General features: G+C 28.7%; 1 protein-coding gene across 1 annotated transcript in view; it reads right to left on the bottom strand.

Annotated features, from left to right (window-relative positions):
- LOC106687268 (serine-rich adhesin for platelets) overlaps positions 1–14733 on the bottom strand; it is a 44456-nt gene that overhangs the window by 16169 nt on the left and 13554 nt on the right. The window contains exons 4-17 of the mRNA XM_067046420.1: positions 12407–12573; positions 9957–10108; positions 9226–9338; positions 8676–8833; positions 8241–8481; positions 7638–7832; positions 6528–6728; positions 5992–6116; positions 5096–5208; positions 4379–4593; positions 2855–2964; positions 2460–2567; positions 2065–2159; positions 791–894 (exon numbers count right to left, since the gene is read on the bottom strand). Coding sequence (XP_066902521.1) covers positions 791–894; positions 2065–2159; positions 2460–2567; positions 2855–2964; positions 4379–4593; positions 5096–5208; positions 5992–6116; positions 6528–6728; positions 7638–7832; positions 8241–8481; positions 8676–8833; positions 9226–9338; positions 9957–10108; positions 12407–12573 — 2097 coding nt within the window. The remainder of the gene's footprint in view (positions 1–790; positions 895–2064; positions 2160–2459; positions 2568–2854; positions 2965–4378; positions 4594–5095; positions 5209–5991; positions 6117–6527; positions 6729–7637; positions 7833–8240; positions 8482–8675; positions 8834–9225; positions 9339–9956; positions 10109–12406; positions 12574–14733) is intronic.

Below are 14733 nucleotides of genomic sequence, written 5' to 3'. Positions count from 1 at the left end.
TCTAGAATCAAAATAAACAACGAACAAACGAAAAACGACAGGACTTTTTGAATGCCCTAGTAACTTGCGATATTACTCTCAAAAAGTATTTAAAAAAACTATAATATTATAATATTGTATTTATCTTTAATACTTGATTTTATTTTTATATAAATGAATGTTTGTCTAATAATTCCAACTCGTAAATTTATTACACAGTAGACCTCTTAAAACAAAAATATCTGACAGATGGCAGGCCTTGTGGGATGAAAGCTCTCCGAGTAAATGAAAAGAAATCAAATAAATAGTAAAAGCCTGGTCGACATCTTATCACAGCGGCTATAAGGAGTAAGTTGCTCTAATCCAACTTTACTACCCAACTTACCTCTTCATTAAGAGAATAGGCCATACTGTCCTCAGGTACTATCACCTGATTAGAAAACTGCCACCTCTAACATAACAATATTGTCTGTCTATTTTCACAATTACACATTTCTTTGAAGAATCCCCTTATTATTTATTAACAATAAACAGAATAGAACAGACCCCAAATTTGTCTGAAGCTCTCACAGATGAGGAAGCTAAAGTCACATTGGTGTTTAAATTTTTAAAAGCACATCACCTTCTTTCTAATTTATAAATCTTCTTCGATTTCAATTTTTTTAATGTTGGAATCATGTTAATGTGTAAATGAGTGAATGTCTGTGTGCTTAGCTTTATAATTAAAACAATCCATAGGCATTGATCGCCAAAAATGTTATACACCTTGAAACAAACTAGCAGTATGTAAATAAGTATAAAAGATTCATACCTGAACTGGAGTTTTTTTTCCAGGAACAGGACTTCTGCTTCGAGTTTTCTCTTTTTCAATCTCAACTGGAGTAATGATAGACTTCTTCTGCCAAGGGCTTCTAGCTAATGGATAAAATTTCGATTATATAATGTTGTTTTATAATTTTTAAAAAGTTTCGAAATCGTCTAAAGAATTCATGTAGTAGCTATATAAGAAAGAAAACCAAAAAACATTACATTCTAGAAATGTAAAATATAGTTTCTTCCTTATCCATCTAACAGTTTTTCTTAGTACATATAATATTAACCTTAACGCTTTAAAAATAGAGTTTTATAAAATATGTTTATATTTTCAAGATAAATTTTTTCGCAGGTAAACATCTTTATTTCTTTAATTTTTGTTCATGCTGAAAGAATAAAAATTTTTATTATTATTTTTTTGTAACAGTATTACACACTGAATTGAAATAAAATCAATCTATTAATTTTTAATTGTATAAGTTATATAGTAAGATAATGTAAAATATTATATCGTAAATAAGGATATTAAAGTACACTGTTTGTGACATAGGAATTAAGAGCACTGTTTGTAACAAAATATTGGTAGCAGCATCACATTTTTTTTTAGCTCAGTCAGATTTGATGCCCTGTCATAGCAATGAGTCTTAGCGTAATATCATACACTGTCTGGGTGCTTCTGAGAAGTCTGAACTGTTTCAGCGGATTGCGATATACATTCCGATCTATTGCCTTTTTTGATCCATGGACATTACATCCACATGGTTATTCTTTCTCATGTGTAAACGTCAGATCAGATAGACATTTTTTCTACAGAAGAAACATTATTAATTTTTTTGTTCTTAATGATTTGATCAAAAAAGGTATATGTATAAACCATATTACTAATAATTTAAAAAAATTAAATGGTATTGTTAGAATTTAACAATTAATTTAAGAAATTAAAAATTTAAATTTATAATCATCTTAGTCCACTAAAGTAACTACTATTAAAAAATATTTATATTAATTTTTTTCAGGTTGTCTTATTATTATTTATTCTTTTAATTTTCATCAGCAATCATCACTTGGTTTATCTTCCTTGTTTTAATATAATCTATAGTTTCCTCCTTCTATTGTTTTATTGTACAATGACCTGGTTAGTATTTTAAATTAAATGCGCTTTATTGTCAAACTGATTAATTCATGATAATTTTCCAATGAGCTTATACTTTACAAGACAAAATTGTGTAAACAGCTATTCAATAATTGTTTGATTCAAGTAGTTCAATTTACCAGATTTAATTGGACTTTCAGGCCGTTCCATGCTTGTCGATAATTCCAGAGTGAACCTTTTCTTCACTTTTGTTTTGTCATCTGATGTCCACTTGCTAAATTTAAAAAACAAAAATGATCAATTTTAGTTACATTTTAAAAATAACTAAGTAAAAACAAGCACAGTAGGTAAAAAAAAAAAGACCATGCTATAAAGAATACGGAAGTATGGAACATGCTTATAAAAATTAATTTAAAAAAATGAATTGGCCCTTTGACAAAAGTCTTCGTTCCAATTATCCATTATTAAATCAATTGTCCAGTTGTGACTGGTTTTCTTTTTTAAACCTCTTATTTACAGCACAAAATTGACTACAGTTTATTCAGATATTTTCAGATTATTATGATTTGAGTACCTTTTCCTAGTACGATCTTCAAAAGGTGAATCATAACCACCTGTGGACGAGCAATGACCACTTTTGTCAGAATGCCCTAATTTTTCACTGCTTCCTTCAACACTATAGCTAAAATGTCAAAAAGTGGAATAAATGCAATAGTAAAAGGGAAAAAAGTTTTATAAAAAAAGAACAAAACATGCATTTTTTAATCAATTTTAATTTAGACATCAATTTAGTAAAAATATTTAAAATATGTTAAAAAATAAAAAAGCAAAATTTTATTGGATTTATTATTATGGAGCATTTAAACTATTTACTTTTAATGTTAATATAAGTGCAATAAGTGCAAAAAAAATACATTAATTAGCTTCTAATACTTACATTACATAGAGAGGAATTTAAACTAAAGTTACCTTCCACAAGTGCTGCTTTCAGGACTTGAAGTGTCTCCATCACCCTCCCGCCCTTTTTCTTCACTTCCTTTCTCTTGCTCCTCTTCAATTAGAGGTGGCGAAGAAGGTACCTATTAAAGTTAATTAAGTCTCATACTTAAAAATATCATCAACAAAGGTCTTAAAACATGTAATATTTTAATATATATATTTTTTGTTTCAAATATAATAACAAAATAGATAGAATATTGGATCCCTTAACTAGGGGGTGAAACATTATCAATAACTCAAGGTAGAATAAAGATTAAAATGCTTGATAAAAAATTAATAGAACAAAAAAAAATTTTTTTTTTTAAATCATAATATGAAAACATATGATCATTTTAGCTGAGGTGAATGATGTGCCACCTTAGCAACCTTGAAACTTTAGCAGTGCCGATTCAATCCCGGCCTGGGTAGGTTTTTTTTTGTTAATCTTTTCCTGGTCATTTATGATATAAAGAGAAGGAATTATATATAGGTAACCAACCCATTCTAACCAAAGTGGAGGGGGGGCAAGTTTTAATTCCATGTGGCCACTATAAAGAAAAGTCAATCCACCCAGACCTGATTTGAACCAGTAGATTGAGTTGACGAAGTGGATAATAGACCCCCCAACTCTCTTAGCTACAAACAGCCTGGAATGCTTGTTTTTTTATTTTGTGATGGCCCCAAGGAGTGAAAACTCAACCCTATGGGGGAGATTCTCAGAGATAATGGGGAGAGGTTCTCACCTGGATTTCAGATGATCAGGTAGGGTAAAAAAACAGAGAAAACATTTTACTGGAACAAATAGTAAATTGGGTAACTCAAAGCCTTTCATTAAATAATTCTATTGCATATAAGTTGTATATAGATTCATAAATGAAAATTTAACTAACATTAATAGTATCTCAGTTTTTTGTAAAGGTATTATCCCTTTTAGAGTCTTTATTTTCTCAATTTTCTTCAACAAAACATTCAGTATTAGTGACTTTGTGAGGAATTCTATTGACCTCCTGAATGACTTTGTCAGTGAGGAGCTGATTTCTCTCTCATGTTTTTACCTATCATTATGTTACTGTATGTCAATAGTGAGCAAATGTAGTAGAGACAAAGTTTCGGTTTGATCGAGCTCTTTTTGAAAATTTAATATACATTTCTTTTTTTAATTAATCTTCTTTGTCTTGATTGTACTTCTTGAGATTCCGAAATAGTTAAAAAAAATTTTAACTTGCGGTTTTCTCTAAGATAATTTGCTGATTATTAAAAGGAAGTTTTAAATTTTGTCATATCAACATACTTTTAATATATTTATTTTATTTCAACTCAAATCAATTTAAAAAAAAAAAGATTTCAAAAAAATATATACACAAAAAACAAATTCTCTAAAACTGGGTCCACTGGTTGCGCACTGTCCTTTTGGAGAATTCTGTAGTTCAACTATCATTAACTCTCCAAGGACAACAAAATTAAAAAGAAATAGTATATCATTTCAAGACTTTTATCAATGGTTTTTCCATTTACCTGACCATTACATACTTGTTGCTCTTCGGTTGCATCCGTCCTTGTTAGGCTGTACAACGAAGAACCGCTTTCAAATGATCCAGTCCCAGGCTGTTGCTGTTGAGGTCTACCACTGCCATCTGAATTGTTTTCTGTAGCAGTGGCATAATCATCTGTTGTTGAGGCTTCAGACATGTCTGTATTTGTCCTTCCGGAGTCTGATCTCGCAAAGGCTTCTGTTAAATGAATTTTTAGTATCAATCATACATATTACATGATAAGAAGTCAAATGTAATGTCTACTATATTTTCCTAAGATAACTAAATATTCATAAAACTCCAATCCCTGCATGAAATAATACATATAATATATCTGTTTATTTTTTAATAAATATATAATATTCCAAAAGATGAAACTTGCTACATTGAAAAAAAAATTAACATATTTTTAAAGGAGTACTAGATTTTAATAATATATCCTTTCAAAAATAAACTATTAACAATTCTTGGATGTAAGAAAGGATTTCTTAATTCAAGAAGGTGGGCGAACTTGACTTTTTGCTCATTAAGATGCAGTCATTGAACAACTGTTCTTAAGTGAATCTGTCCCAGAATATTTTTATTAATTATTAATAATTACACTAGCCAAGCAATCACTAAAATAGTCTTGTTTCTTCTTAAAACAAGTTAATATTTTAAATATATGATACATATTTAAATTTTATTGTATTTAAATTACCATTGCTACTGAGAGTTTGGGATGATGAATGGTGGTAGTCAGATTCTGGAGTTCTTGTACCAGGACTTCTCCTTTTCCCTCTTAATGCTGGGGATAGAGGTCTATCCATTTTCCTGATAAATCAACTAAAAAAATTACTTATTGCTTACTTAACTTATCTCATTAGATTACACACACACACAAAAGGAATTCTTTTTGTTGCCTTATACATAATTAGTTTGTTAATATGTTATAAAATATGCGCATTATAGTACATAAGTAAGGTTTTCTAAATTAAAAATATTGGCAGAATGTTAATAAAAGATATTAATAAAGATTCAAATTTATAATTGTGAAGATATTTTGGCTTGTGTAATATTTATAGTACTGAGTATACTATTTATTATGACTCTTATGACAATGAATTTACTTTATAACTACTGGTCGTTAGACCATTCTTATGCCTCTTCTATAATTATATTTGTATTTCCCAGTTTCACTTTCTGATGTCAAATTTGAAATTCTCTAAAAACCCTTTTTGTCACTTTAACAAATTACCACAAGGATTCTAAAAGAGCAAGAGAACTATTACAATGTTAAAATTGTTCATATCATGAATAGTGGATCTATCGGTATATATCCATTTACCAATAAATCAACAATATATATCATTACATTACATAAGCTACAAAGCCTATTCATTTCACTTTATTATTGAACTAATTTGGAACTTTTTCTTATTTCAAAATACAGAAGTACGATATCAAAATATAGGTTTTGACAATGAGACACCCTAACCAATAATAACCATTACACAATTAGTTAATAACAAGAATTACATTAAATTTATAGTTAATAAAATTTCTAATGAAAGAAATATGTGTGTAATTATAGTATATGGTTTAACTTGTTCTTACATTTCTTTTTCCTTTTGCATTGAAGTCCTTGATAAAGGTTCTGGAGTAATATCATGAATTGGAATTGTGACTGCTAATGTAGGGACGGATGGACTCTTCTCTTGTTTTGTCTTTATTTGAATATCCTGAAAGTCATTTAACTCAATACAAAATCATTTAGAATACGAATTAAAAAAATCATTAAAATCCAAAATAAAAACTACTGGAAACATAACAGAAATAATACAGCTTTAATACAGTAACAGGTACCTGCTGCAATATTCATTCCAAGGTTTAAGAGTATGTACATAGTTATTAAAACTGAAATTCAAAAGCCATTAAAAAAGAAGTCTATCTGTACACATGCTGCCTATATTAATAACAAACGGTCTTCTATAATAAACCAACAATTTTAATAGGATATCTATAAGTATAAATATGAATGATGAGTGATAAGAAGAAAAAGTATAGCTAATAATAAAAAAAAAAAAAAAACGCATGATCATTCAGCAATAACCGCTTAAGGCCTTTTAAAAGGTATATTTAAAAAAAATTACTGGTTCATATGCGGTCTCTTCACATTCAAGTGCATCTGTGTCCATACTTGAGCGCTGGGCATGTTGCATCATGAGTAAATGTTTTCGCCTTGTAGAAGGGGTCATTGAATTTAATGCAGCGCTTGGAGTTAGAGATGAGCTTACATCCGAACCGCTCATACAGGTGCCAGCTCCGTTATTATCTGAGTCAGCATGCAAAACCTAAAAAGAGTTATATAATATATAGTTTTGTAATAGGAATAATGAAACAACTGGTCGTTTTGAGACACCTCAATTAAAATAGTTGTAAATTAATCAGCAATTCAAATTTATTTCAATTTAGGTGTTCAGAATAGTCCCATTATTCCTGCTGAAAGGCAATCTACAGCAGAACTCTGGTTAATTGGCTTTTAACTTGCAGTAAATAGAAAATAAATGAAATGCTGAGAAAACCGATAAGTTAGGTAAAACAAAACAAAATAAATGACTTTCAAATCAGAGTTTTTTTTACGGAAATACATGTTTTGAAATCCCAAGTCCATATAAACATGTCTTCGAAAATGGTCTTTATATGTTTTTTAAGTGAACAGCCTAGCTCCTTAAGAAACCCTTAAATATGAATTTTCAGAGCAACAAAATAGTAATTTTTTGGTTAAAATTTTTGCCTTCTAGAGAATATAAAAGTTGTGATTAGAGCACAGCACCATATTTTTTCATTTTTATACTCACGATTGATCTAGATAAGGAAGATTCTATTGTATTGTAATGATATTTCTTATTTTTGATTAATAGAGTTAATTTAGTGAGTAATCACATAATGAAATATTGGATTTACATTTAATAACTGATTGTTATGATACATATTAAGAAATAGCCACATTTCTCCCAAATTTGCACATATTAACAAAATTTTATATTAATCTAATTATTTCACTTCTATATTCCCATGTAACCCTAAGACCCTTGCAAATACGAACTGTCAGGATTATTCTGTTATTGCAATTATTTTAAAATAAATAATTTCAAGGACTCGGAGAGAAATATTATTCAATGCAATTTACTACTCAGTATACCTCACATGTGAATTAGTATCTCTCTAAAAAGAAAGGAAATAAAAGAAATATAATTTACAGTCATTTGAGATTCATTCCACATGCCATCAGAGTGATCCTTTGTGTTGAGCGAGTCACATGATGCAAAAGGCGAAGGGCTAGCTGGAGTAAGGAGACCTTTTCCATCACCAGGACTTTCCAGGCTTGACTTACGGAACATATCTTGGTAAATTAAGTTCTCATGGAATTCTTCCTCTTGAGAGTCTGCTGATATCTTTAAAAATAACAGAAAACTAAATAATTTTCATTGGAAATTTTTCGATAGCATAATTTAATAACTGATATGATAAAGAAGTAATGTAATGTCTAATACAACACTTCAGCTACAACATATTCTTTGTAATACTTCAGCTGAATTATATCAAATATATGAATGAACACTAGCTTTGTTAATTTTTTTATCACAATAAATAAAATTGTATTTGAAAATTAAAAATAATGGAATTTTAAATAAAGTTATTAAGATTGCCTTGTCCATTAAGTAAAAATGATAAATGGTAATCATACAATTGACATTTTCACTTTTTAAGTTCGCTAAGCATACATCATATTATCCTGGAATGAATTTAACAAGTAGTCATATTATAATTTTTTTTTTTTAATTTTTAAAGAAAATATTTACCAGGAGCTTTTGTTTTTGAGGACTTGTTATTTCAAGATCCAGGTCGTCATGTGTAATTTCTGACAAACCACTTTTCTGCAGCTCTCCATCAGATAGTGTACAAGGTTCTCCTTCATCTTTCTGTTTATTTTCTAAAATTTCTCCATCCGATAGTGTTTTAGCTAACTTTTTTTTCCCTTTCTTTTCAAGTGGTTCAAAATTGATAAAAATTTCTTTTGGACTAGTTGGCAAATAAGGTGATCTTAAATAAAAAGAGAAACAAAACAGTATAAAACAAACAAGACCTTTGATAAATCATTTTTTCTTTTATAATTAAAACTTGTTGAAAAATTACCATAAAGGAGAGAATTAAATTCTATTCTTTTATGATTTTACTTACATATATATTGCATAAATTTTATTTTCTTTGAGGTAACTATTGTATTATACAGTTACCTAGGCTCTTCTGATTGTGTTCTCTGAAGAGGTTCGTGTAATGTAACATCTACTTGTTGTTGTTGCCCAATTTTGGCAGCTTCTGAAAGACTTTTCATTAATTTTCTGTTGAGTGCACGGTCACCATTAGTCTGAGCCCCTTGAGACACCATTCTCACCTTTAAAAAATTAAAAAAGAAATACAAATAAAAACAGTTAAAATAAGACCAATGCTTTTGTATTATTCAATTTCTTTTTAAGAGCTCAGGTTTAAAAATAAATTAAATATTCCTTAAATATATGCACACCACACCAGGTTTAACCAATTTTTTTTCTCTTAATCAATTTCTTAGCTAAGATCTATAGTAGTAAAGATGTAAAAGTATTACCTTTAACATTAATAAATAGAATTATGGAACATATCTCTTTTAATTTTTATCTAAACAAATCAGTAGGTTTTTCTTTATCATAGATATCATGGTTAAGCCATGATTTATTTTATCATAATACAATATTACCGAAAAATTGGATTAGCTAAATCTATTAATTATTTATTATTGAATAAAAATACCCTTTGAACAGTCCTTGGACTCAGAGAAAGGTAATTTGGAGGTAAAGGTTTTCGCCCAAGGCATACTTCAGTCTGAGTTGCTTGTGTTTTCATAGGTGCTCTCTTAGCTTTCTCTAGAACAGAAAGTAACAATAGTATAGAATATAAACTAAATGAAATTAGGATAAAACATTTATTGGAATAATAGATTAAAAAAAATGGAAATTTCAACCCTTAACAGTTCATCGTAGGTCATTAAGTTGGAGCAAAATGATTCGACATGAGCAATCAAGGGATAAGAAGAAAATAATTTTTATTCTGAAGCTGTAGTTTCCCGCTTTATTTTTCTCTCAATTTGATTGTCTAATAAGTATTCTGAAAAATAAATACACATATCTATTTATAATCTACACTTTGATACATGACCTTCATTGTTTCTTTTTCTCTAAGCTTGTCTTACTAGGAATGAAAAAAGTAAAGAAATAGAAAGAATATAAAATGGGAAGGATTTGAAAGTCATTGTTCATGATATAAAATCATTCCTGATATTAAATTTAAAGTAAAAAAAATTTTTTTTTTTGGCAGTTATGCTAGAATGACTCGGCTATTTAGGTTTCTCAAAATCTTGCCAATCTATATCGTAGCACTTACAAAATTATACATATCTATGGGTGAGGAATGAGATTCAGTATTTTTGGAGAGAAATATTAAAAATCAAAATTCATTAGTTATGATATTAATATGAGAATTACCCATCACTATAACTTTTGGTGTGTCAGGAATCTTCTTTCCATCAATCAGCCTTTCTTGGCTACAAGACGTGATACAGCTTCCACTTCCAAAACTGACTGTGTCTTCAAAAGATTGCATAGTATGAGATCGTGCAAAACTAACGTGCTTTGGTCTGAAAAAGAAAAAAAGAATTTTAATCATTAGTTGAAAGCTGAAAAGATCATTTATGGTTATTAATTGTTTTGTTATCATATAATTGAACAACACATACACTGCGATCATTTTTAAACTTACAATTTTATAACTTACACAATAGTGTAAATTCAAGATTTAAAGAATAGCAAACAAAACAAATAATCCATTATTACTTTTTGAAACCTTATTCTATGAACTTTTATGTCAGACATGTTAAATTTTAACACACTCATACAAAAATAAATATCTGATTTGTTTTTAGTGTATTACCTGTTTTTATTAGGTTTATTTAAACAAACTTCACAAACTTCACTTAGTTAAATATTAAAACTTTATGGATGGTAATCAATCCATAAAATATTTTTATTTTGTTACAATATATCACAAATACGTAATATTCAGTTGTAATAAATTAACCAATGAATAAATAATTTACTATAAAAGAGCTTTATTAACCGAATTTTCATACCTCTTATTTTGTGTATAAATGTATTTAAAATATGTTTCATCATTATCTTCCCAGCGATTCTCAATTATTTTATAAAAACTGTTTTTCGTTTCAACATAACTGCTGTAACAAGTGCAACTGCTTGTAGTACATCAGTTGTATTAAAAGTTGCTACCATTTATAGAGTATGAAGAAATTTTGTGTTCAATATTTAACTGGGTCAAAAACTACATATACCAATACAGTACGGAGAAAAAGGAAATTACTGGCCTAGATAAAAAGTTTTATGATCAATAAAGGATTTAGTTTTACAGTGCTTGGGAATATAAATGTTTAGATCAGTTAATTATAAATACATAATAAAAAAATAAATAAATAAAGGGAACATTTTTACTTCACTTTATGGTTTTAAACATTATTTGGAGATTTTGGAATGGATCGGTTAATAAATACATAAATGTTAAAATTACATTAAGGATTCAATAACAATTAATTTTTGTGTGGTTCATTTGTTTGATAAAACTGCACATGCATTTAATTTAAGGTTTTTTTTTTCCAAAATAAAATACATTGCATAGTCTACCAAGAAGACAGTCTTTTTTTGGATGATAAATCAAGAGATATTGTCATTCAAAGGTGATTAGAAGAAGATGCAATTTGAACTTTAAAACAGAAAAATCTGGTATCATTCTATTAAGGCCATTTGTAGCCGAGGGAGTAGAGGCGTCACTTTACTCAAGTTAGCAGCCACACTAGTTTGAATCCAGCCTTATAGGGTGGGATCCTGCCCACCCAGTTTTCAGTAGAAAATAGGTATATACCACTGGTCTAACTTATATCACTTTGTTTTTCTTTAGATCTCAGCATTAGTGTATTTTTAGTATTATCAGTCTGTGATTTTAACAGTCGTTAATAAAAAATAAAAATAAAAATAAAAATTCATAAGTAAAATATTTGCTATTATTATTCAGCTATGGAAAATGCATGACTATATTTCTTGCTGAGGTTCTCGAGAATTTTGACTGTGGTGTTTTAACAATCCAGATAGTTTCGAAGTATTTGACCACAAAGAAGATTCTCTCATCAGCATCATTTTCGACTTCAAGATCATTTTCTTCATCAGCTGAAAAAAAATTCCTTTTGATCATTGTCTGTATGAGATCTTTGTCTTTGCTACTCAATTTCCCTCTATAATTCTTATAGGCTAAATATTGTTTATGCACCACATTTCATTACAAAATATACAAGAGCAATATGTCCTCTTAAATGGAAAAGAGAAAAAAAAAGAAAGAAAACACAGATTCCCTAAGACCAGGATTATGTACTCCTCAGTCCTCAACAATTTTCTTTTTTCCATATCTTACCTAATAGTCAAAAACATTATGAACTTATATTTCAATACAATAAAATAATTAATCAATGACATTGTCATGTTGGTTCTAAACAGATAGAAATGATAAGATTTTTACAAAAATGTTATAATACCTAAAGAAGGAACATATTACACTTTTTTTTTTTATTTGAGAGATATTTTTTAGCTGATTCTAAGAATAATATGTTTTGAGCCATCTTTTGTTAACATAACCAAGGGGGAATGATGAAGTAATTGGCAATCAAGATCAAATGTTATCAGTTTTTTTTTTTTTACAACCCGTTTCAAAGTTCATGTTTGTCATTTATTCATAAAGGAGCAGACATAGCAGGATGGAACAATTCCTAGTAATTATCATGCAAACATTTTTTAAAAGAGACTTACATTCCTTCCTGACCAGTTCCAAAATATAAAGATGATATTCTGTTTACATATTCTTAGAAATGACAAGGTACCTGTGAGGTGCTGTGGGTATCTGAGGAGGTGGTGGCGGGGGAGGCAGGTGAGGATGTGCAGGACAGGGCTCATGCCGTCCAAGTAGGTACTCGCTACTGTAGCTCATGTACCTCCGAGGAGGGTAGCCATCATAATCTGGTCCTCCTCGCAATGTCCTCCCTCGCTCCTAAAAGCATAATGGTTTTGCTAATTATTAAATAAAAATTATATTAATAAATATATATGTTGATAATTTTTCTGTTGTCTGTTAATTATATTTATTTTTGAGATTCTTGAGGATCAGTTAGTAAAACAACTATATTAAGGCGACGTTTGAGACTTCATTGTTTGCATCGTCATGCCAGTTGTCTATTATAGTGTGTAGTAGCTATAGTGTGTCTATTACAGCAATGTAGAACACACTGTAATAAACAACTGACATGACAATGCAAACAATAAAGTTGCAAAACATCACCTCAATATAGTTGTCTTATTGACTGATTCTCAAGAATAAATATATACTCATATATTACAACAGCAGAAATAAAACATATATTACATTATAAAATATAGGGCAGTGGTTTATATATAATGACAAAAAACATACCAAAACAGATTTTATAATAGTAAATACTTCATAATAGTAATAGTTTGCCATGGTATCATTAGATTAGCTAGTAAAAATTTATTTTGACAAAAAGGGACATTAGTGTATCTATTTTATTTCAATCATTCACTAAGGCAACTGAGATACTGCTTGGTATTCCTTTTATTTTGCTTAATTTTCTGCAGTAGAATGAGTATTCTTCAAAAATGTGGGCTATTGTAAAAGACTTTAACAATACTGACATTTTGGGGGTGGTGAGGAAGGTGATTCTTCCAAAATTAAGTGAGGATTTGTTCATATGATTATATTAATTACTGTTTTATTATTATTATTTGTTTTTTAAATAGTACTTTTCCTTATATTTATTTATCTAAATGTTATTCTTGTACTTAATAATTTCTTGTGTTTTGTTAATTTATTTGTTGTTGTTTGATCGTTGACTTTTGAAATTCTATTCAAGTGAATTCTTTGTATATTATTGCTACAAAATTTTTATGTAGAGCCTAGTGTTAACTTTTGTCATTCAACAGAGCTTATCATGAAAATAAAAAAGAAATCTTCCATATTCTTCTGATTTAGTTCTTAAACCGCTAATTTTTTTTTTTTTTTTTCCTTAGAATTCTGTAAAATGTAATCCCATTTAAAGTAAAGCCTCTTAGATTCAAATAAAATGAAACAAATGTGTATGGCAATAGAGAGAAAAATGGTTTAGGGCTCTTTCTAATGAAATACTGAAGAACCTTCTTTGGTTACTCGGAAACAAGAGGTATAAATTCATTACTTCTGCCCCTCTACATTAATGTTCCTGAAAAAAAAGAAAGAAAGAAATGTAGATTTGGATTCAAAATCTATTCTACTTGCAATATTCTTTATTGGCTCTAATAAAACTGATTGTAGTCTGCAGACAATTGGAAAGAGTTGATGTACTCTGTCAATTATGGGTTGATTCAATTTGCTTTTAGCTTGGTGAGGAAAACCAATCCACTAATTGAATAGCTTTCCTTGAGAATACAATTTAATCAACGATAACAATGCACAAAGGATTACAAAATAGACTAATAATTTCTTTAGGATTGGGTTTGAATTTAAAATATCTATTCATAGAAAAGAAATCTTAATTTTCTGATTCAATTTAAATTTATGAACTGGACAAGTGCAGTTGAAAACAATTTTCTGCACAATTATTCTTAGAGTGGTTGAATATGAAGAGAACGAATAAAAAACAGTGCAAAGTGAGTTTAAATATATCATGTTAGAATACTCTGTACATTTGTTATTTTATTTTTTTCATTTCTTATGTTTTGTAATTATATTCAGAAAGTGGCATAAATTTGCTTGGCTTCATACTGCTATCTTCCAGACTACCAAACAATCACAGCCTCCTCTAAATTCTAACCCCTATTAAATTTATGATATAGAATATTGGTAGTCCAGTGATTTATGTACCCACTATAGACAGTTGACACAAAAAATGGTGGTTATGTAAATTATATGTATATGGTGGTTATGTTTAATGTTTTAATTTTAGTAGATAATTTTGTTTTTTAGGAAGTGCATAGTTTTTTATTATTATTGGCCAGAGCTCAGATTATTTTCTTTTTTGTAAGTTATATATTTTATGTTCATTTAAGCTTCCTTTAATGAAGTGTATTTGAGGAGTGGAAGTAAATTACCTTTTTATTTTATAATAGATATAAGAACCTAAGGTAATATACTTATATGAAGAAATAATTATACATT

The sequence above is a fragment of the Halyomorpha halys genome, unplaced genomic scaffold, assembly GCF_000696795.3.
Source record: "Halyomorpha halys isolate HHAL.00 unplaced genomic scaffold, Hhal_1.1 Scaffold939.1, whole genome shotgun sequence".
Lineage (NCBI taxonomy): Eukaryota > Metazoa > Arthropoda > Insecta > Hemiptera > Pentatomidae > Halyomorpha > Halyomorpha halys.
The sequence above is the reverse complement of the archived record's forward strand: the minus strand, read 5'-3'. Positions and strand labels throughout refer to the sequence as shown.